Source organism: Eschrichtius robustus, chromosome 8 (genome assembly GCF_028021215.1).
Source record: "Eschrichtius robustus isolate mEscRob2 chromosome 8, mEscRob2.pri, whole genome shotgun sequence".
NCBI lineage: Eukaryota > Metazoa > Chordata > Mammalia > Artiodactyla > Eschrichtiidae > Eschrichtius > Eschrichtius robustus.
The window spans coordinates 106847196-106870793 of record NC_090831.1 but is presented as its reverse complement, the minus strand read 5'-3'; the positions used below and the strand labels follow the sequence as shown (position 1 = coordinate 106870793).

Genomic DNA, 23598 nt, shown 5'->3' with positions numbered 1-23598 from the left:
TAACTTTTTTACAGACTCATTGCTATATTCTTATAAGTGAATAGAAAGTGAATATTTAAATCTTTGTATTCGTCTTAGAATTCATTTGATACCAAACTAACTTGAATACCAAAAAGTGGAGGAGGTGACACACACATACACACACACACACGCGCACACACACACGCGCACGCGCGCGCACACACACACACACACACACACACCACCCCGCTGTTAAAATTGTAGATGGTAAAGTACTGTCCTGGGTCAGAGGTCTACATTCCTGTCTTTTAAAAAAATCCTTTCTAGACTGATTGGCTAGTAAAAGTCTCATGAATGAAGTGGTGAACTAGAGCATCTGGCCTTTCCACCTTAGGTAGGGAAATACATTAGAAAGGAAAACTGGAAGCTTCAGTGAGTACATACTCACATGTGTTCTCTGCCTGTCATAGAAGTGTCCTTGAAGGGGAAGTAGGCTTTTGCATAAGCCTTCAAGATAAGACATGAAGAGAAGGGAAATGGCAATCCATTACTTGAGGAGTGAGTCAAAGGGCTGACTTTGTCAGTAGCTTTGGCTTTTTGGCAGAGTATAATTTATATGTCCGTGAAGTTCTATGGTATTGCCAAATAAAAGTAAGTATTGATATATTCTGAGGAAAATCTAGAGTCTGTTCTTTCTGACTTCTTTTTGTTATTTTTTTTGGTTTGGTTTTTCATTTTTAAAGGTTAACTTTTAAGTCCCTGCAATTTATAGTTAACCCAGAAGAATTTGCATGATATGTAGCTGTGGGGGTGAGAAGGAGGGTGGTGTCACAGTCTTAGTTGTCATATTTTTTGGAAGAAATTTAGTTTCTTTGCTTTCCAGTTAATATTGATGCTTACTCTATTTCTGTTCATCTGTCTATTCATTTATTTAATCTCTTTTTACTCAGCTGGCTTTAGCAATAGCAGACCTTGCTCTACAGATGCCTTCGTGGAAGGGATGTGTACAAACATTGGTAGAAAAGTAAGTAACTTGTATTGACTATATGCTAGCGTTTACCATTAACCTACACAGAGAAATCTGTTAGCAATAGCTAGACATTTGGACTATTCCCCCAAAACTCTTAATGTAGAATTATTTATTAACTTTTGTTAGATTAAAAGAAAATCATTTAAAATTTAAATACTACAGAAATATGTCATGTGGGACTTAAAAGAACTTCATAGTTTACACGCACACACACACGCTTCTTGAATTAACTACAACAACGTATTTCGTTGCCTTGTGGATCACTCCCACTGTCATATCAGTGGTTTTTATAAAAACATTGTCAGAATGTTTAAGATTATATTAAACTGAAAGTTGTTATGAGTATACATTCTTACTAATTGGGGTTTATTTCATGTCTATAAAAGGGACAGTATTATTTTTAGATATATGGATCTTGCTGCTTTGAGTAAAGTATTTCCTCATGGTCTTGGCAAGATAATCTTGATATTTGCTTGCATTTTGGCATTTGGTTAGGAAATTATTTTTGAGCAAAGTGGATGTCCTTTTTACCACCAACTATAGTGTGTCATTAGAACCTTTACGTGGATAATTTATTTTTTGTTTTAAGAAACTTTTAATTAATAATATTAATATATGCTCTTTGAAAAAATTTTAGCAGTATGGAAGCTTTCAAAGTAAAAAGTAAATACCTTCCCCTCTTCCTATTCCTGTATTTTATAAGTAACCACTATTGGTGATTGACTGTATAGCCCTCTAGACTTCCCTTTAAGCATTTTAAAATAAATAAGTGCATATATATTAATATGCATATACGTATGTATTTTTTTCAGGTGTATGTAAAAATATGTTTCATATCCTTTTTTTTGCTTAATATGTTGTGGACATCTCACGTTACGACATAGGTACTTGTTATAATGGTTGTATATGTTCCATTGTATGATATCTGTAACCTTTTTTATCCTGTCTAATTATGGAGGACCTTTATATTTTTCCAGTATTTTTGCTATTATAAAAAAATACTTGTGCATATACATCTGCATGTGTATGTGAGATTTTTCTGACAAGATAAATTTCTGGAAGTGGAATTGCTGGGTCAAAGATTATTATGCAAGTTGAAATTTTGATTTCTAGATATCTTTCCAAAAAAGTATATCTGTTTTTCTCCCCTTTAACAGTAGTGAGAATTCTACTTTTGTTGTTGTGGTTGTTCTGATGGCTGTTGTTATCTTATGTGATTGTGTGGGGCTGTGATTGTGAGTGTGGTGCACATTCTGAATAACTTATATCTCTCCTCTTTTCTTTCCTAGATATAGCAATGATGTAACTTCTCTGCCTTTTCTGCTGGAGATCCTTACAGTGTTACCTGAAGAAGTACATAGTCGTTCCTTACGAATTGGAGCTAACCGGCGTACAGAAATTATAGAAGATTTGGCCTTCTATTCTAGTACAGTGGTATCTCTATTGGTGAGTATGTTTGAAATACTGAGTTGCTGCCTAGGGGCAAAAAGCCTTGGTGGTTATTTAGTAATTCAATTGCACTATTGTGAAATAGCTTTCTTAGCAAAATTTGACAATGATAATACGGTGGCATTTATATAATACTTTACAGTTAAAAAGTACTTTCAGAAGCTGTGCTTTTTGAGCTTCTAAGTAATGCTTTCAGGGTGGTGTTCTCTCCATTTTATGAATGAGAAACAGGCTTTAGAGTGACACCACTGCTAATTCAGAGTTTGAACTCAGGTCTTCTGATTACGTGTCCCTTGCTCTTCTGCTTCTTCATGCCACCGACTGTAGGCTCTTGATCAAGGACTGTGCTAAGGGAAGTGTGTATAAATTTACTTTACTTAAGGAAAGGATCCTCTCTAAGGGATGAATTGAGATTTTTTGATAGGGTGGTGGTACAGGACTTTACTTAACCTTTGAGCCATATCACAATTATAGATTAGCTAATACTACACCATCCTTTAAAAAAGAGTTAATTTTTGATTAGGTGGAAATTTTAATGCCCTAGACCAGGGTGGATAAATTTATGGTCCATGGGCTGGTCACCTATTTTTGTAAATAAAGTTTTATTAGAACACAGTCATGCCCATTCAGTTACACGTTGTCTGTGTCTGTAATTTGGGGCTAAAACGGCAGAATTGAGTAGTTTTCACAGAGACCATATGGTCTGCAAAGCCTAAAATATTTACTGTCTGGTCCTTTATAGAAAAATTTTGCTGATTTCTGAACTACTAGATGGTATTAAATTTATTATCTAGCTCACATCTCATTTTTAGGTCTTTATTGTCCAGCTCAATTTTCTCAACAATGTGCTTTATAATAGATTATTTTTCAGGAATGTGTTTCAGTACTTCAGCATCATAGAACTTTTTATTTGAAAAAACCAAATTTTGTTTAAAATTGTGTTCAGTTTGGTGTTAGAAATTCATTGGAAACTTTTTTAAGTTAAATGTATTTTTCAATTAACCATTTATATTAAAGAAATAGTGTAATAGAAAATTAGAAAATATAGATAAGCAAATTACATTCAAACCACCTGGGATCACACTATTTATTAATCCTTTAGCACATATCCTCTGTGAACATATATACAGATTTTGAATATCCAAATGAAAATATGCTCTACCCTTCTGCAGACTGCTTTTCCAGTCATCCAGCTTCATCTTTCTATTTCAGTAAGTTTTTATATCATCTAATAAATACCTAAACCATATTCACATTTCCTGAGTTGGTCCTAAAATAGCGTTTACAGCATTTTTCCAAATCAGTATCCAGTCTAGAACCATACCTTGTATCAAATTATTACGACTTAATCACAGTCCCTCTTCTTCTTTTTCAAAATGACACTGATTTGTTGAAGAGATTGGACTAGTTTTATAAAGCATCTTCTTACCTCCTGGATTTTCTGTTGCCTTGTCTTTGTTTCATTTAGTTTGTTTTTCTATTCTCTGTAATTCCTCTAATTGGAAGTTATATCTAAAGCAGCCCTACTCAGTAGGAATTCCTCAAGAGAATTAAGCCTCAAATGCCCTAAGGCACCCATTGTTTGTAATGAATTTTCTCCTGTATACCATCCATAGGATGATTGAGAAAATAGGCACTCAGATCATTTTCTGCAGGACTTAATTCTTTCCCAGAACCCTGGTAAGAAAGACTGAAAGGCTTGATGGATTAATTTTAAAAGGTTGAACATTTTTGGCCAGAAAACGTGTTAGATACTTTATGCTGCAATTTATCAGAAGTTATACTTTTTGGTTGACCTTCTGTTAGTGATGCTAGGATTGACTGGATTAGGATGATGATAGTCTGATTCTTCCATTTATAAAGTTTGTTTCCCCCCCCCTTGTAATATAATGCAGTTTGTACGAATGTTAAATTCTAGTTTATAATCCTTGCCTTAATAATTTCATTGTGGTTTGCAAAATAATGTTTTGCTAATTCTGTCTTTCCTTCTACATATATATTAGCATTCTTCTGAGTACCCACTAGAAAGGCAGGATGAATCTTAACTTTTAAATTTCCTGTTTTCAATATAAGAGTTTTGTTTTAAAGATGCCTTAAATGTTACTTTTTTTCCCTGGCTTTCTCTTAATGCTGTATTATGGACCCATGGACCCAATTTTCATTGATTCAGGGTGTCCGCTTAAGTTATTCTTCTGATGCTTTAAATGTTGTAACTTTGGCTACTGGAGCACTTCTTTACTTCCTAACAGAAAAAGATGACTAGTATTCATCTAGTTACTTTCATGCCCCAGATCTAGAATCCTTAGTTCCTTTTAGTATCAGTTTGGGTCCAGTCAGGAGAGAGAAACCACTTAGTAATTTGTTGGGGCTTTTTAATATAAAGAATCTTTAACTATAACAGGCATCTGTAGTAATGAGGGCTTGTCTAGTAAGAGGTAAAGAGAGCTCTAAAGAATATAGAAATAAAACAGATACAAGGAGCAGTCATTAACGCTGAGATAGAGTTTCCAAGGAAGGAAGAGTTCACCCCCCTCCCAGGACTGAGATTCAGACCCTGTTGGTGATGGTATAGCTATGGTAAAGAAGTCATCGTGGTGCTGCATGCCGCTGAAAATCTGTCCTCTCAAGCTTGCTGGAAATCTGCTTTCCAGGAAGCCCAAGAAAGTTGTTAGGGAAGGTGTCTCACCAGAGGCATTCTGCCACAAAATCACCTGGGCGTGGGAGTGCCAGGGGAAGCTGCTGGCTACTGTGCACTGTAGGCACTGGAGACTCTGAGTGCACTGAATCTGGTGCTGGAGCAGAAGTTGCACATTTCTTAGGAGCCAGAAGCACTTTGCTATAAAACTCTTGGGGGTGAGGGAGGGCGCTGCTGGAGAAACTGCTGGTCAGTGCACTGCAAGAGGTGGCACCAGAGGAGCTAGGAGTCTGGGGCTGAAGAAGCTGCACATTCTTTTTTTTTTTTTTTTTTTTTTATTAATTTATTTTTGGCTGCGTTGGGTCTTCGTTGCTGCACGCGGGCTTTCTTTAGTTGCAGCGAACGGGGGCTACTCTTCATTGTGGTGTGTGGGCTTCTCATTGCAGTGGCTTCTCTTGTTGCGGAGCACAGGCTCTAGGAGCACGGGCTTCAGTAGTTGTGGCACGCGGGCTCAGTAGTTGTGGTGCACGGGCTTAGTTGCTCCGCGGCATGTGGGATCTTCCTGGACCAGGGCTCAAGCCTGTGTCCCACTGCACTGGGAGGCAGATTCTTAACCACTGCGCCACCAGGGAAGCTCCATATGTACTCTTTTACATACATTTAAACTCCAGTACAGCGGTGTAATAAGCAAATAGGAAATATGCAGAGCTACTACGGCCCTTAAGTATATATTGATTAACAAAGGCTATAATTGGTATCGACGGCTTTCTTCTTCCACAACTCATTTCATCTTTTCTCTGCTGCTATAGGCTGAACATTTGTGTGTCCAAACCCCCCACCCCACTGCCCCAGGAAATTCATATGTTGAAAACAAATCCCCAAGGTGATGGTATTGGAGATGTGGCCTTTGGGAGGTGATCAGGTCATGACAGTGGAGCTCTCGTGAATGGGATTAGTGCCCATATAAAAGAGGCCCCAGAGAACTCCCTTCTCCTTTATGCCATGTGAAGACACAGTAAAAAGATAGTTGTTTGTGAACCAAGAAGCAGGTCCTCACCAGATACTGGTACCTTGATCTTGGTCTTCCAGTCTCCAGAACTATGAGAAAGATTTCTATTGTTTATAGGCCACCTATTCTGTGTTATTCTGTTAATAGCAGCCTGAATGGACTAAGACACCTGCCCTAGCCAGAAGCTCAGCTGCTTGGGGTTCTTTACTCTGTGAAGTGACCCAAGCCTTCATTCCCCAAGAGTCTGAGCCCTCAATCATCCTGCCTTTGTGGATTGTTGCTTCTGTAGTTTTCCATTAACTTTTTGGGCATGGAAGTACGAAGAGGCTCCCTAGAAAATCCTCTGGGTTACAGACCTAGAGCTCCTTGCTTTGATTATATAGAAGCAACACAGTTTTTCCTTGGTAATTGGGATCTTTCACTCCAGCCTGTAAAGTTCCTGTTGGTTCAGTGGCATAAGAAGCCCAAATTGTCCAGGTGGCCGTCTTATCTTCCAATTTACTGGAATTATTTTTGTGTTTCTTGTTAGAAGTATTCCTTCTTTGGGACCAAGATCTCCAAACCAGTAGAGCTCAAAGTTGCTGTACTTCCCTTACTCTGATACGAGTTTCTTGATTAGCTATGATACCATGATGGTTGCATGTGGTATTCTGTGAGTCCATGAATGATAGTGCTGACAGAAACATTACAAGCAGAGAAGACAACTCTATATCCAGAATATGGGTCTAATCCTCTGGACAAATCTCTGCTTCCTCCATGTTGGAAGTCCAGTATAATCAACGAACGTGGTCCCCATGGGGAATGGTGCCACTGGGGACTCAGTGTTGGTCTCTGCTGTTGATGGGTTTGACACTCATCAGTAGTGTTTACCAGTTAAGCCTTGGTAGGTGGAAATCCATGTTAACTCCATGTTTAGCCTCTATCCCTGCTACTATGGCTCCTTTGTTTATGAGCCCATCGAGCAAGCACTGGGTGGCTAGGGAAGGAGGCTGACATCATAGAGTTTGTCATTTTGTCCATCTGTCATTGGGAGATTCCTTTATAGTGGATGCCCTTTGGTGGGTATTCACATAGGACAGATATATCGTCACAGACTGTGCCCATTTAAATATCATTCATAACGCATATATGTGGAACCTAGAAGAATGGTACAGATGAACCGGTTTGCAGGGCAGAAATAGAGCCACAGATGTAGAGAACAAACATATGGACACCAAGGGGGGAAAGTGGCGGGTGGGGATGTTGGTGGTGGGATGAATTGGGAGATTGGGATTGACATGTATACACTAATATGTATAAAATGGATAACTAATAAGAACCTGCTGTATAAAAAAATAAATTCAAAAATTCAAAAAATATGTCATTCATATACGTCTTACTCAGACTTCCTTGTCACCAATCTTCCAATCCTGTTTCTACCAAATCCCTGATCATCCATCCAAATGATTGACAAATGTCCATGAGTAAGTGGAGATCCATATTTCTGGTCGTCTCTCACTCCAGACATGTTGGACAGCCATGCGTATTGCTTGAAGATATGCTCACTAGGAGGGTTTTCCTTCAGCACTGGCCTTCACTAAAGCCCCTGAGTGGGCCTGTAATGCTGCAGCCGTCTACCTTCAGGTGGTACCAGCATATTATGCAGAGCCATCTGTAATCCAGGCTTGAATTTTTTCTTCTTCAGTTATCTGGTTTGTAAGGAACACCCCAGGAGGCCACAGGCATGGATTGAAGGGGATGAATCAGTGCAAGAAGAGGGTGTCAAAGGAATCTGAGCCACCTACTCATGCAATGTTTTTGTAGCTTCCAAACCTTCCCGTACTCAGTCTCATATCATTTCCATTTGATGACAGATTGCTGCTATGCATGCCCAACCTTATGGCTAGGTAGTTCAGATAATAGTTAGTTCATGATGGGAATCTCAGGTGTTGATGAGATTGGTGTCCTATGGATAGGCCTACCAAGGCCCAGTAGCAAACCAGAAGCTGCTTCTCAAAAGGAAAATAGTTACCTGCAGAAGAGAGCATAGATTTGCTCCAAAATCCTAGGTATTTGCACTACGACATTCCTATTGGTACTTCCCAGAGACTCCATATACTCATTAAATCCAGAATCTCAAGGAAGTACACTCGTATCAATGAGTTTGGCTCAATCTAGTGTTATATTCCAGCCTTCCTTGGTCTAACACCTTTAGAATACACTCCTGCATGTTTCCCAGCTTTCTTCAGACACATATAAGCAAAGTTTTACAGTTCTCTTGGTGTATAAGTTATTTCCTCCTGCATGTACCTGTTCCCCTAGAACCTTCTGAGATTTGACCCTAGTTATGAGTGGTACAGGGGATGGTTGTGGTAGGTATTGAAGAGATTGGGCATCCTCTTTCAAGGCATCTGTCTCAGATGGGGTTATTACAGGGCTTTCAAGCTGAGGAAGGCTAGTCTCAGACACTGGAAGGCAGGCCACTTTTATTGGTAAGGTAGACTCAGAGTGACTTGGGGTTTCAGGATTATCAGTTTCATTAGGGTCCAACCAGATGTCTCCATTCCATGCATCAGAAGTCCATTCTTGGTTTTTTTTGTTTTTTTTTTTTTAAAAAATATTTATTTATTTATTTATTTATTTATGGCTGTGTTGGGTCTTCGTTTCTGTGCGAGGGCTTTCTCTAGTTGTGGCAAGCGGGGCCCCACTCTTCATCGCGGTGCGCGGGCCTCTCACTATCGCGGCCTCTCTTGTTGCGGAGCACAGGCTCCAGACGCACAGGCTCAGTAATAGTGGCTCACAGGCTCAGTAATAGTGGCTCACGGGCCCAGTTGCTCCGCGGCACGTGGGATCTTCCCAGACCAGGGCTCGAACCCGTGTCCCCTGCATTGGCAGGCAGATTCTCAACCACTGCGCCACCAGGGAAGCCCCCAGAAGTCCATTCTTTACCAGTTTCAGAACTTTCACATGAGAAACTTGGTGAGACTTATAAATTCAACTGTTGTTTGTAATTCAGCAAGCCACACAATTAAATTTTGTATATGAGTTCCAGCAGTATTAGCCCTGCAGCTACAAAAAATAAGAGCTTTATTTGGAGCTGCTGTGGAAGCTGTCTAGTTCTCAGACTGTGACTTGAGTTGGGTTAACCGACCCGAGCTTGTCATTTTTTGTAAGCACTCAAATGAACTAAAAAAAGTTCAGTGGCCACTGTAGTCCTTACAGTCATCATACTGCCACGATGGGCAAGTGCAGTTAGCCACTTGGACTTGACTTAGCACTTTATCACAATTGGCAACAGGTGTTAAGATTGATTTATCATCATGAAATCTGAAAAATATATCCTTGTGGTACTTAATAAGGTCTATAATTCTGTCGTGTAGCTTGTCATGTTATAGAACCTAGAGCATGAAATTAGTCCACAGTTACCAAGAAAAATAGGTATTTCGCTGTAATAGATACCAAAGGCTTCTTAGAACCTTTTCATTCAGTTCCCCCACGTTCTCTTTAATGGTTTTATTCTATCTTATTTTCTTGTCAGTATTATACTTTTGTGGTCTATTCGAATGGACTTATTCCTAAACATTGTATTGAACTTTATAATTTTTTAAAATATTCTTCTTCTTGCTCTTAAACTGAGCCTGGCCTCTAATATTTTTCTCCATTTATTCTCCATTTCGTTAATTCAAGATCTATTATTATTTACCTCTGCTATATTTTTACTGGTGAGCTCTTCTGGTATTTATCTTTTAGCTTTTGAGGTCTTAACTTTAGTAAGAGATAAGAGTCGTTAATAATACAGTTCTCAAAAAATAAAAAAATAATACAGTTCTCAAAGAGAAACTGAAGGCATCTCTTAGTTCTGAAGCTTTGTGGTGAGTGTTTGATTTAATTAATAGAATTTCTTCTCTTCAGAGCAGCTAGTTTTAGATGTAGGGTTTTTCCAAAATTCTGTCTTAAGTTTGAGTCAGTAGTTAGAATGTATAATCAAGTCCTTCCATTTGTAAACATCACGCCTTACTAAAATTGAAATGTCATTCAGGAAGCATAAAGGCCAAGCAATTGTGTCATGAGTTTATAGCAAGAGCTTCAAAGATTTAGGTGTGTGTGTTTGTTGGTGTGGATGTGGGTGTGTGGTTGCCATGCACTTACTTGAATCTTTTCTTTTTTCTTCATTCATTTCAGTTCAGTTCAGTGTAATTCAAACTAATTAATACATACGTAATTATTATTGCCTGATACTGCAAACATAGGGGGAACATGGCTACTTGGAAGTATAATTGTCAGCATTTAGATCATTATGGGATTACATACCACTACCACCCACCCCCATGCATTCTAAATGCCATGGCAGTTATGATATTTCTAATCCATTGCCTGCAAAAGTTATTTTTAAACAGTCTTTTTTTTTTTTAATTAATTAATTTATTTTTGGCTGTGTTGGGTCTTCGTTGCTGCACACAGGCTTTCTCTAGTTGCAGTGAGCGGGGGCTACTCTTCGTTGTGGTGTGTGGGTTTCTCATTGCAGTGGCTCCTCTTGTTACAGAGCACGGGCTCTAGGCGCACAGGCTTCAGTAGTTGTGGCGCACGGGCTTAGTTGCTCCGCAGCACGTGGGATCTTCCCGGACCAGGGATCAAACCCGTGTCCCCTGCATTGGCAGGAGGATTCTCAACCACTGCGCCACCAGGGAAGTCCCTATTTTTAAACATTCTTTATCCAGAAAAAGTTGCATTACACCTTACTTTGGAAAAAGTATACATCACAAAAGCAGTTTACAAAGAGAAACAATGGTGAGTTTTAGTCTGACTTTTCATTTTATCTTTTATAAACTATCATATTTATAGTAATATCACTTTCTGTGGATGGTATATTTGCTAGAGTATTCCAGCGCTGAAGCTGAAATACCAGCTTTTCATGAAGCAATATACAATAGTACAACCAGCTTATTTCTACTCTATAAAATTGAGTGTATAGATGTGTTATTTATTTTATTAATTTTTATTGAGATATAATTGATTTACAATATTAGTTTCAAGTGTACAACGTAGTGATTCAGAATTTTTATAGATTATACTCCATTTAAAGTTGTTGTAAAATATTGGCTATATTCCCTATGCTGTACGATATATGCTTATTGCTTATTTATTTTATACATAGTAGTTTGTACCTCTTAATCCCCTACCCCTATCTTCCCCCCTCTCCTTTTCCCCTCTCCCCACTGGTAACCACTACTTTGTTCTGTATCTATGAGTCTGTTTGTTTTGTTATATTCATTTGTTTGTTTCATTTTTTAGATTCCACATATAAGTGATAACATACAGTATTTTTCTTTCCTATTTCACTAAGCATAATACCCTCTCCAGGTCCATCCATGGTTGTTTCACATGACAAATTTCATTCTTTTTCATGGCTGAGATGATGAGTATTACTTTAAAGACAATTCTATTGATAAGATTACATTAATGCAAAAGTTGGATCTAAGAAATATACTGATAATTGTTTCTGAAACATATCTATCTTTGAACCAGTCTATAACCTCTCTGTACCTCAGCTTCCCAGTTGAGAAAGTGGAGATAATAATAGTACATACCTATACAGTTTTAGTGGGGATTAAGTGAATTAAGAGTGATGAGACAGGGCTTCCCTGGTGGTGCAGTGGTTAAGAATCCGCCTGCCAGTGCAGGGGACATGGGTTCGAGCCCTGGTCTGGGAAGATCCCATATGCCACGGAGCAACTAAGCCCGTGTGCCACAACTGCTGAGCCTACACTCTAGAGCCGCGAGCCACAACTGCTGAGCCCGCGTGCCACAACTAGTGAAGCCTGCGCGCCTAGAGCCTGTGCTCCGCAACAAGAGAAGCCACCGCAATGAGAAGCCTGTGCGCCGTAACGAAGAGCAGATCCCGCTCGCCGCAACTAGAGAAAGCCTGTGCACAGCAACGAAGACCCAATGCAGCCAAAAATAAATAAATAAAATTAATTAATTAAAAAAAAAAAGTGATGAGACAGTGTCTGGCAATTAAAAAGCACTTTTAACTGTTAGCTGTTATTGTTATCCTTCTCATCATTACACCTGTAAGGTGATTGTAATAATATTTTAAATATAAAGATTGACATTATTTGTTGTAACTTTTTTTTTTCTTCTTTTCAGATGACTTGTGTAGAAAAAGCAGGAACAGAAGAGAAAATGCTTATGAAGGTCTTTCGCTGTTTGGGAAGCTGGTTTAACTTAGGAGTTTTGGACAGTAACTTCATGGCTAACAATAAGTTACTAGCACTCCTTTTTGAGGTTTTGGTAAGTAATGGCTTTGTTTATGAAATGGTTTTTGTTTGTTTCTGGCACATAGTCACTTAGGGTAACTGCCCTTCTGGGATATAAGAGTGTTTTCAGAGTTTTGCAGAGAGTGGAAAGTGTATGGTAAGAAAGCAACACTGTCCCTTCCTTGTTGCCAAGTACCAAATTAAGATATTAGTTTTAGTGCTCAGAATAAAATGTAGTTAGGTTTAAGAGGAAAGCAGTCTTATATGTAGATATGTATAGATCAATGATTTACATATTAAAATTCAAGTAACAAAAAAACCATTGGTCTCTTTTTCTTATTTTAAAAGTGTTAAGTTGTGTGTTTCTAATAATGGCCATTGGATGTTTGAGACATTTACAAATCAGAATATTATCTTTGTAATTGAGGTAGTTTACTTAAACATCAGGGTACGTATAGGATGAATTTTGGGTTTTTGAGATCAGAAGTAATGTATTTCTATATACTTGTGCATTTGTTCCTTAAACTTTAAAAGTAACATTGCCTAGTAATAAATTCCTCTGTCTTGGTAGACAAAGAGTAAGTGAGTGCTTAGAATAAGACTAGTTTTTAGAACAAGAAACAGCAATACCTCAAGCACAAATGTTAAACAGGTCTTTGGAGGTGGGTGTGACTTTGTCTTTTTCTCCCTGATGGTTTTCCTTCCATGAACACATATTAGTATGGAAACTCTGTGTTTCCATACTGGTTGTGTGCTGGTGCACTATAATTTAGAAGATTTAGCATGATACTAGATTGATATCACTGTGAGTTAAAGAAAGAAAAGGAAAACACATTGTTCAAGGAGACATTTTTGGTATTGTACTGCTGTTCATGTATTTCTGCTGTCATTCTTGGATCAGAAGCTAAAATTCAGGAAACTTAGGATGCTAATAATTGTTTTGCTAATCATTGTCTTTGTCTCCATGTGTATTGATGCCATACCTCAATAATGGTAATTTTGATTCTCATCTCACCAAGTTGTGTGAAGAGTAGTCAATATTAAAAAATTCAGGTCCCACTTTTGTTTAAAAAGTGTGTAAACAAGTTTACATATGAATGGAGGACAGCGTAGAATACACTTCAAACTTAAAACAGTGGTGACTCTTGGGAACTGAGATCGGGGTAAGGAACAAGCTAAGTAGTGTGCTAGGGTTATATTGTCTTCTCTACTGATCCAGTGTTAGGTCCTCTGTTACTTAAGAGTGTTTCTAGAGTCAGGGTCAAATGTATTCTCGTTCTTACATTTTTTTCAGTGGTTCGGAATCATGCCACATAAAACTAAATATTTTAGTTTGCTTTATGCTTGGACCACGACCTTATTATCTAACTTTTCCCCTATAGTTCTTTTTTAAAAAATATTTTTAAAATAATACTTGATATATACAAAAGAATAAATTTGAACATTTAACTTTTGAAACATAGTTAATACAGTGAATATTTTTGAATTTACTGCCACTCAATCTAAGAATAACCTAATGAATAAGTTGTGTCTTTGTGCTTTCCCAACCCTGCTTTTATAGCTCCCCCCGCCCCCCCGCTCCCCCCCGCAGAGATTCTAAATGTCCTTGTTTTTTTTATTATTCACAGAAGACCAGTATGCCTTCACTAAATTTATCCAACCTCTCAACTGTACTGTCCTTAATAGAAACCCTGGAGGCCTCCCTCCTTGAACCTTCTAATATTCTCTAATTTGTATCAGTTGCTCTTTTGATCTGCTCCCCAGCTGTCACCCTGGGACTTCTCTTTACTCTGCTTCTGGATTGGTTTAACCATTTTTTTTGACCTACCTCAAATACCTTCCTCAGAAGGATATGTGGGAAATAAATATTGAGTTTTTGCATGCATTCCTGAGAAATGTTTTTATTTCATTCTTAAACAATGATTTAGCCAGGTATAGAGTTCTGGGTTCACTATTCTTTTTTCTTCAAAATTTCTAAGACCTTGCTTTCTTATATACTGGCAGGCATCATTGCTAATAAGAAGGTGGATAAACTGATTTTTGCTCCTTTCTAAGTTACCTTCTCCTCTCCTCCCCCGAAGCTTTAAGAATCTCTGTTTAACCTTAGTATTCTGAAATAGCACAATGATGTGTTGATACTTGTTGGGCCCTTTCATTGTAGATAGTACTTGAATATCAGAAAAAAGATGGAGAAAATTTCCATAGACTAAAATAGGGCAGGGAACACATGGAATTCCATTTGGAGGGACTGGTATGGAAGAAAATATGAATTTTAGAAGTCATATGACCATGATTGAGGTACAAAAAGGCTGATTTGCTTGGCATATAAGGAAATAATAGTCAGAAATAGGAAGATTGATGGATGTTGTCTCGTTGAAGGCCGTGACTATTAGGCTGTTACGTATTTAAAGTACATGTTCAGAAACAGGCTATAATTGCTTTCCTGTTACTTGGATTACAGCTTAATGATCAAACTTCTTACTTCCCTACTCCTGCTACCTCCCAGCAACAGGATAAGACCTCATCCAACCTACATGAAGCTGCTTCAGACTGCGTATGCTCAGCTCTGTACGCCATTGAGAATGTGGAAACCAACTTGCCATTAGCCATGCAACTTTTTCAAGGAGTCCTGACATTGGAGACTGCCTATCATATGGCTGTGGCACGTGAAGATTTAGACAAGTGAGTAATTATTAAAGGCAGTAGACCTGGATTCATATACAGTCTGGTGTTCTTTTAAGTCACCTTTTATTATTTATCTATCCTTTGTGATTCTTCGTGACTCTGTGTAAATATATACATTGCATCCTCAAGATGCTCTGCTATTCTCATCTGAACCAAGAGTGGCAAATCAGATGCAGAGGGAGAGGTTGTGATCATGGAGAGTAGTAAGTTTTTGCACTTAAAAGGGTAAGGCTCTAAGAATTAGGGATGACCTTTGAAGTATCAAGTTTGATTTGATGGGAATTTTATTCAGATGTTTTAATAATTGAGAATTTTAACTGACTATGAGTCATTTGCTTATATGTATAAAAGTATGTGATTTAAGGAAAGATGTTTGTTATGGAAATTGTGATACAACATGGCAAATAATCACTACATGTCCCTTAGGCTGAGGATTGCTTTTATTTATTTGATTAACTGTGTCTGTGAGTATGTACACATAATATCCAGATTTCTGACTTGATGTTCTCATTCCTCTTTCATTTACAGAGTTCTGAATTACTGCCGTATTTTCACCGAACTGTGTGAAACTTTTCTTGAAAAAATTGTTTGTACTCCAGGCCAAGGCCTTGGGGACCTACGAACTCTAGAACTGCTTCTTATCTGTGCAGGACACCCTCAATATGAGGTAGTGTTTATTCTGTGCTAATGCCATTATTTTCCAAGTTGTTTGTCACATATTATCTGCATTCCATTTTCTCCTGTCCAGCTTTTTATTTGTGGGAAATTATAGTTTTATTTTTAATAAATGTGATGGGGAGTTTCCTCTGTTTTGAATTTTTTAAAAAATATATATTTGGGCTTCGGCTTTGATTCTTTTCTATTTTCCTACTTGGTTAGCTGGGCTGACTGGTATAGGAACCTGTTAGAAAAAAAGCCTATTACTTTTCCACTGAGGCCCCCTCTCTAGCGTCAGTTATTCTTTAGAGCTTTATAGCTAAAGAAAGCATACCAAATCTTAACTGTACCTCCACAAGTTTTAACATAAAAAAGTTTTCTCCAAATTATGGATGAAAATGAGAATGGCATTGAAAGGACTTACAGAGTCTTCTTCATCCCAAAATTTCTAAGACATGCTGCCTCTTTTAAGTTTGCTAGATTAAAAGAAAAAAAACCTCCTCTTATTCAAGAAGCTTTATCTCCTCTTAATAGTATAAGAAGTGAGAAAGAACTCCCAAGCTGGGTTAGCTCTATTTAAATTGCTCCATTTTAGATCATTGATGGGAAAGGATGGTAGGGCCCCTCTTAGGGAGGGGCTCAGTAGTCCTGTGAGTCTCAATCCTTTTTCTTTGATCATATAAAAGATAATGCGTATTTGTTTGACGTAATCTCATGAGGATATCTAGATTTTGTTGAAACTTAAAACATTTTTGGGCAGAAATATTGTACTACCTAATAATTATCATTCCTCTGAACAGTGCCATATGTAAGATGAGCTGTGGTTTGTACAAGTATTTGTAGATGGTTTATCTGGTGAGAAGTGTTTTAATCTCAAAAATAAAATGAAATAATTTCAGAATTTAGGAAAAAATACTTTTAAAGAGACTTCCATTTCTGTACCTGTTTCTCTAAATTCAGAATCCAATATACTGTTGGAGAAGTTATCCCAGGGCTAGACAGAGAATGTAAAGCCAGTCATCCTAAATGGAGTTTTGGGCCTAACATGGAAAGATAATTTGGGAGGATAATAATAAATCTGCTAGAAAAAAGGTGGCTTCTTAACTGGTTTCACTCATATTGTTTTAAAGTGTTTCTTTCCTATTGGCCCTAGTAATAATAAAACTGCCTTCTTTTCTTGTTCAATTAAACCATCTTTTCTCTTTCTTTTAATTTGATAGGTAGTAGAAATTTCCTTTAACTTTTGGTACCGACTAGGGGAGCATTTATACAAAACTAATGATGAAGTTATTCATGGCATCTTCAAAGCTTACATTCAAAGGCTGCTTCATGCCTTGGCTCGCCACTGCCAGCTGGAACCAGACCATGTAAGTTTTCTTCTCTACTTAATCAAGTCTTGATTTCCTCTTCTTTTCAATGCTAACTTGAAAAGGAACTGAAAAGATAGAGAATAAAGCTAATGGAATCTGCAGGTTTTCTGTCACTCTAGCTTACACTGAAGAAGTCAGTACCAGTATAATGAAGAGTGCTAGGTCTATGTAAAAAGAACTCAATCCTGCTGAGCCAGTAATTCTTCTGGGAATTCACCTTAAATAATTCTGCAGAAGAAAAAAATTGCTATTTTATGTACAAAGCATTATCTATAAAAGTAAAAAATGGTAAACCCACGTACAAGAGTATTAGAAGAGGAAATTCCCTGGTGGTGCAGTGGTTAGGACTTGGTGTTTTCACTGCTGGCGGCCCAGGTTCAGTCCCTGATCGGGAAACTAAGATCCCGCAAGCTGTGTGGCATGGGCCCCCCCCCCGCCACAAAAAAAAACAAAAAGAGTTACATATATTACTATGTAGCATTCTGATGGATCATAATGCCGCAGTTAAAAATAATAACTTGAGGTAGCAATAGTTGGTATGCTAAATGAAAAAATAATGTCAGATTTTATAATATGTATTTTTAATAGCATAAAATATGTGGTTGGATTAAAACTAACACAAAGGTGAAATATTTGTGTGAGGATGTGGAAAATAACTTATGACTCCCCCCCGACACATATGTGCACATTTTTCTTTATATTACTTATACTAATTTTATAAGTTAAAATAAAATATAATCCATTTGCTTAGAAGAAAATATACTAGAAATATTATAAAACAGTCCATTGGAAAACTCTTCAATCTCATTCTTTGCTTAGTCACTTCAAATTTTGTAGCATTTATTTCATTCTTTTGGTTGGTTGGTTTAATATCCCTGTCCTTCAACCTATAACTTGGAGTGGGTTTTTTTCCCTATAGCTTACTTTTAAATCTGACATGAAAACTGTCTATTCATTTTAATGTTAATGTTGTTATTTGAGTTATGGTATTTTGTATTTCCACAGAACCTTAGTGATGATTTAGTTTAGTGGTTTTCACTACTTTTTTTTTAAACTGAGGAATCTTATCTTCAACTACATATTGCTTGGAAGTCTGATAAGTAAATAAAAGCCGGGCTACTCTGGTTTAAATGGCTCTGCTTGCTTGATCTGTTTCTTCCCTTTGCTAGTTCTGTGACACCATTTCCCTGGCAGGTAATTCCTTACACTTGTAGGTGTATAGTGCTTTATAATTCATTATCTCATCTGAGACAGCCATTGTTTCCTCCTCATTCCTTGACTTTAATTTTTTCATCTTAAAGCAAGGAGGTTGAACTAGATCAGCAATTGGCAATAATACTAAGGGCTTTTCCCAGATACCCATGGTCCAAGATTCTTTTTTTTTTTTTTTTTTTTTTTTTGTGTTCTGCAAATTTATTTTTATTTTTTTATTTTTTTAGAAATTTCATGTAATGTCTGAAACATTTATATTAACATATTTCCATACATATTTCCATACAAATACAAATATAAGATTTTTAGAAATTTCATGTAATGTCTGAAACATTTATATTAACATATTTCCATACAAATAACCCAATGAAAGTTTAGTATTAGTTGTTTTGTTTGTTTTTTTATACTGCAGGTTCTTATTAGGCATCAATTTTATACACATCACTGTATACATGTCAATCCCAATCGCCCAATTCAGCACACCACCATCCCCACCTCACCGCAGTTTTCCCCCCTTGGTGTCCATATGTCCATTCTCTACATCTGTGTCTCAACTTCTGCCCTGCAAACTGGCTCATCTGTACCATTTTTCTAGGTTCCACATACATGCATTAATATACGATATTTGTTTTTCTCTTTCTGACTTACTTCACTCTGTATGACAGTCTCTAGATCCATCCACGTCTGAACAAATGACTCAATTTCGTTCCTTTTTATGGCTGAGTAATATTCCATTGTATATATGTACCACATCTTCTTTATCCATTCGTCTGCTGATGGGCATTTAGGTTGCTTCCATGACCTGGCTATTGTAAATAGTGCCGCAATGAACATTCGGGTGCATGTGTCTTTTTGAATTACGGTTTTCTCTGGGTATATGCCCAGTAGTGGGATTGCTGGGTCATATGGTAATTCTATTTTTAGTTTTTTAAGGAACCTCCATATTGTTCTCCATAGTGGCTGTATCAATTTACATTCCCACCAACAGTGCAAGAGGGTTCCCTTTTCTCCACACCCTCTCCAGCATTTGTTGTTTGTAGATTTTCTGATGATGCCCATTCTAACAGGAGTGAGGTGATACCTCAATGTAGTTTTGATTTGCATTTCTCTAATAATTAGTGATGTTGAGCATCTTTTCATGTGCTTCGTGGCCGTCTGTATGTCTTCTTTGGAGAAATGTCTATTTAGGTCTTCTGCCCATTTTTGGATTGGGGTGTTTGTTTCTTTGATATTGAGCTGAATGAGCTGTTTATATATTTTGGAGATTAATCCTTTGTCCGTTGATTCATTTGCAAATATTTTCTCCCATTCTGAGGGTTGTCTTTTCGTCTTGTTTATAGTTTCCTTTGCTGTGCAATAGCTTTGAAGTTTCATTAGGTCCCACTTGTTTATTTTTGTTTTTATTTCCATTACTCTAGGAGGTGGATCAAAAAAGATCTTGCTGTGATTTATGTCAAAGAGTGTTCTTCCTATGTTTTCCTCTAAAAGTTTTATAGTGTCCAGTCTTATATTTAGGTCTCTAATCCATTTTGAGTTTATTTTTGTGTATGGTGTTAGGGAGTATTCTAATTTCATTCTTTTACATGTAGCTGTCCAGTTTTCCCAGCACCACTTATTGAAGAGACTGTCTTTTCTCCATTGTATATCTTTGCCTCCTTTGTCATAGATTAGTTGACCATAGGTGCGTGGGTTAATCTCTGGGCTTTCTATCTTGTTCCATTGATCTATGTTTCTGTTTTTGTGCCAGTACCATATTGTCTTGATTACTGTAGCTTTGTAGTATAGTCTGAAGTCAGGGAGTCTGGTTCCTCCAGCTCCATTTTTTTGCCTCAAGACTGCTTTGGCTATTCGGGGTCTTTTGTGTCTCCATACAAATTTTAACATGATTTGTTCTAGCTCCGTAAAAAATGCCATTGGTAATTTGATAGGGATTGCATTGAATCTGTAGATTGCTTTGGGTAGTATACTCATTTTCACAATGTTGATTCTTCCAATCCAAGAACATGGTATATCTCTCCATCTGTTGGTATCATCTTTAATTTCTTTCATCAGTGTCTTATAGTTTTCTGCATACAGGTCTTTTGTCTCCCTAGGTAGGTTTATTCCTAGGTATTTTATTCTTTTTGTTGCAATGGTAAATGGGAGTGTTTCCATAATTTCTCTTTCAGATTTTTCATCATTAGTGTATAGGAATGCAAGAGATTTCTGTGCATTAATTTTGTATCCTGCAACTTTACCATATTCATTAATTAGCTCTAGCAGTTTTCTGGTGGCAGTTTTAGGACTCTCTATGTATAGTATCATGTCATCCGCAAACAGTGACAGTTTTACTTCTTCTTTTCCAATTTGTATTCCTTTTATTTCTTTTTCTTCTCTGATTGCCGTGGCTAGGACTTCCAGAACTATGTTGAATAATAGTGGTGAGAGTGGACATCCTTGTCTCGTTCCTGATCTTAGAGGAAATGCTTTCAGTTTTTCACCATTGAGAATGATGTTTGCTGTGGGTTTGTCATATATGGCCTTTATTATGTTGAAGTAGGTTCCCTCTATGCCCACTTTCTGGAGAGTTTTTATCAGAAATGGGTGTTGAATTTTGTCAAAAGCTTTTTCTGCATCTATTGAGATGATCATATGGTTTTTCTTCTTCAATTTGTTAATATGGTGTATCACATTGATTGATTTGCGTATATTGAAGAATCCTTGCATCCCTGGGATAAATCCCACTTGATCGTGGTGTATGATCCTTTTAATGTGTTGTTGGATTCTGTTTGCTAGTATTTTGTTGAGGATTTTTGCATCTATATTCATCAGTGCTATTGGTCTGTAATTTTCTTTTTTTGTAGTGTCTCTGTCTGGTTTTGGTATCAGGGTGATGGTGGCCTCATAGAATGAGTTTGGGAGTGTTCCTTCCTCTGCAATTTTTTGGAAGAGTTTGAGAAGGATGGGTGTTAGCTCTTCTCTAAATGTTTGATAGAATTCACCTGTGAAGCCATCTGGTCCTGGACTTTTGTTTGTTGGAAGATTTTTAATCACAGTTTCAATTTCATTACTTGTGATTGGTCTGTTCATATTTTCTATTTCTTCCTGATTCAGTCTTGGAAGGTTATACCTTTCTAAGAATTTGTCCATTTCTTCCAGGTTGTCCATTTTATTGGCATAGAGTTGCTTATAGTAGTCTCTTAGGATGCTTTGTATTTCTGTGGTGTCTGTTGTAACTTCTCCTTTTTCATTTCTGATTTTATTGATTTGAGTCCTCTCCCTCTTTTTCTTGATGAGTCTGGCTAATGGCTTATCAATTTTGTTTATCTTCTCAAAGAACCAGCTTTTAGTTTTATTGATCTTTGCTATTGTTTTCTTTGTTTCTATTTCATTTATTTCTGCTCTGATCTTTATGATTTCTTTCCTTCTGCTAACTTTGGGTTTTGTTTGTTCTTCTTTCTCTAGTTTCTTTAGGTGTAAGGTTAGATTGTTTACTTGAGATTTTTCTTGTTTCTTGAGGTAGGCTTGTATAGCTATAAACTTCCCTCTTAGAACTGCTTTTGCTGCATCCCATAGGTTTTGGGTTGTCGTGTTTTCATTGTCATTTGTCTCTAGGTATTTTTTTATTTCCTCTTTGATTTCTTCAGTGATCTCTTGGTTATTTAGTAACGTATTGTTTAGCCTCCATGTGTTTGTCTTTTTTACGTTTTTTTCCCTGTAATTCATTTCTAATCTCATAGCGTTGTGGTCAGAAAAGATGCTTGATATGATTTCAATTTTCTTAAATTTACTGAGGCTTGATTTGTGACCCAAGATGTGATCTATCCTGGAGAATGTTCCGTGCGCACTTGAGAAGAACGTGTAATCTGCTGTTTTTGGATGGAATGTCCTATATATATCAATTAAATCTAACTGGTCTATTGTGTCATTTAAAGCTTCTGTTTCCTTATTTATTTTCATTTTGGATGATCTGTCCATTGGTGTAAGTGAAGTGTTAAAGTCCCCCACTATTATTGTGTTACTGTCGATTTCCTCTTTTATAGCTGTTAGCAGTTGCCTTATGTATTGAGGTGCTCCTATGTTGGGTGCATATATATTTATAATTGTTATATCTTCTTCTTGGATTGATCCCTGGATCATTATGTAGTGTCCTTCCTTGTCTCTTGTAACATTCTTTATTTTAAAGTCTATTTTATCTGATATGAGTATAGCTACTCCAGCTTTCTTTTGATTTCCATTTGCATGGAATATCTTTTTCCATCCCCTCACTTTCAGTCTGTATGTGTCCCTAGGTCTAAAGTGGGTCTCTTGTAGACAGCATATATATGGGTCTTGTTTTTGTATCCATTCAGCCAGTCTATGTCTTTTGGTTGGGGCATTTAATCCATTCACGTTTAAGGTAATTATCGATATGTATGTTCCTATGACCATTTTCTTAATTGTTTTGGGTTTGTTTTTGTAGGTCCTTTTCTTCTCTTGTGTTTCCCACTTAGAGAAGTTCCTTTAGCATTTGTTGTAGAGCTGGTTTGGTGGTGCTGAATTCTCGTAGCTTTTGCTTGTCTGTAAAGCTTTTGATTTCTCCATCAAATCTAAATGAAATCCTTGCCGGGTAGAGTAATCTTGGTTGTAGGTTCTTCCCTTTCATCACTTTAAGTATATCATGCCACTCCCTTCTGGCTTGCAGAGTTTCTGCTGAGAAATCAGCTGTTAACCTTATGGGAGTTCCCTTGTATGTTATTTGTCATTTTTCCCTTGCTGCTTTCAATAATTTTTCTTTGTCTTTAATTTTTGCCACTTTGATTACTATGTGTCTCGGCGTGTTTCTCCTTGGGTTTATTCTGTATGGGACTCTCTGCGCTTCCTGGACTTGGGTGGCTATTTCCTTTCCCATGTTAGGGAAGTTTTCGACTATAATCTCTTCAAATATTTTCTCTGGTCCTTTCTCTCTCTCTTCTCCTTCTGGGACCCCTATAATGCGAATGTTGTTGCGTTTAATGTTGTCCCAGAGGTCTCTTAGGCTGTCTTCATTTCTTTTCATTCTTTTTTCTTTAGTCTGTTCCGCAGCAGTGAATTCCACCATTCTGTCTTCCAGGTCACTTATCCGTTCTTCTGCCTCAGTTATTCTGCTATTGATTCCTTCTAGTGTAGTTTTCATTTCAGTTATTGTATTGGTCATCTCTGTTTGTTTGTTCTTTAATTCTTCTAGGTCTTTGTTAATCATTTCTTGCATCTTCTCAATCTTTGCCTCCATTCTTATTCCGAGGTCCTGGATCATCTTCACTATCATTATTCTGAATTCTTTTTCTGGAAGGTTGCCTATCTCCACTTCATTTAGTTGTTTTTCTGGGGTTTTTTCTTGTTCCTTCATCTGGTAC

At 37.2% G+C, this 23598-nt stretch overlaps 1 protein-coding gene across 2 annotated transcripts in view; it reads left to right on the top strand.

Annotated features, from left to right (window-relative positions):
* TNPO3 (transportin 3) overlaps positions 1–23598 on the top strand; it is an 86189-nt gene that overhangs the window by 26202 nt on the left and 36389 nt on the right. For both annotated transcript variants that reach the window (XM_068549416.1, XM_068549417.1), the window contains 6 exons: positions 912–985; positions 2281–2437; positions 12211–12354; positions 14827–15002; positions 15534–15672; positions 16883–17029. In XM_068549416.1, the coding sequence (XP_068405517.1) occupies positions 912–985; positions 2281–2437; positions 12211–12354; positions 14827–15002; positions 15534–15672; positions 16883–17029 (837 nt within the window). The remainder of the gene's footprint in view (positions 1–911; positions 986–2280; positions 2438–12210; positions 12355–14826; positions 15003–15533; positions 15673–16882; positions 17030–23598) is intronic.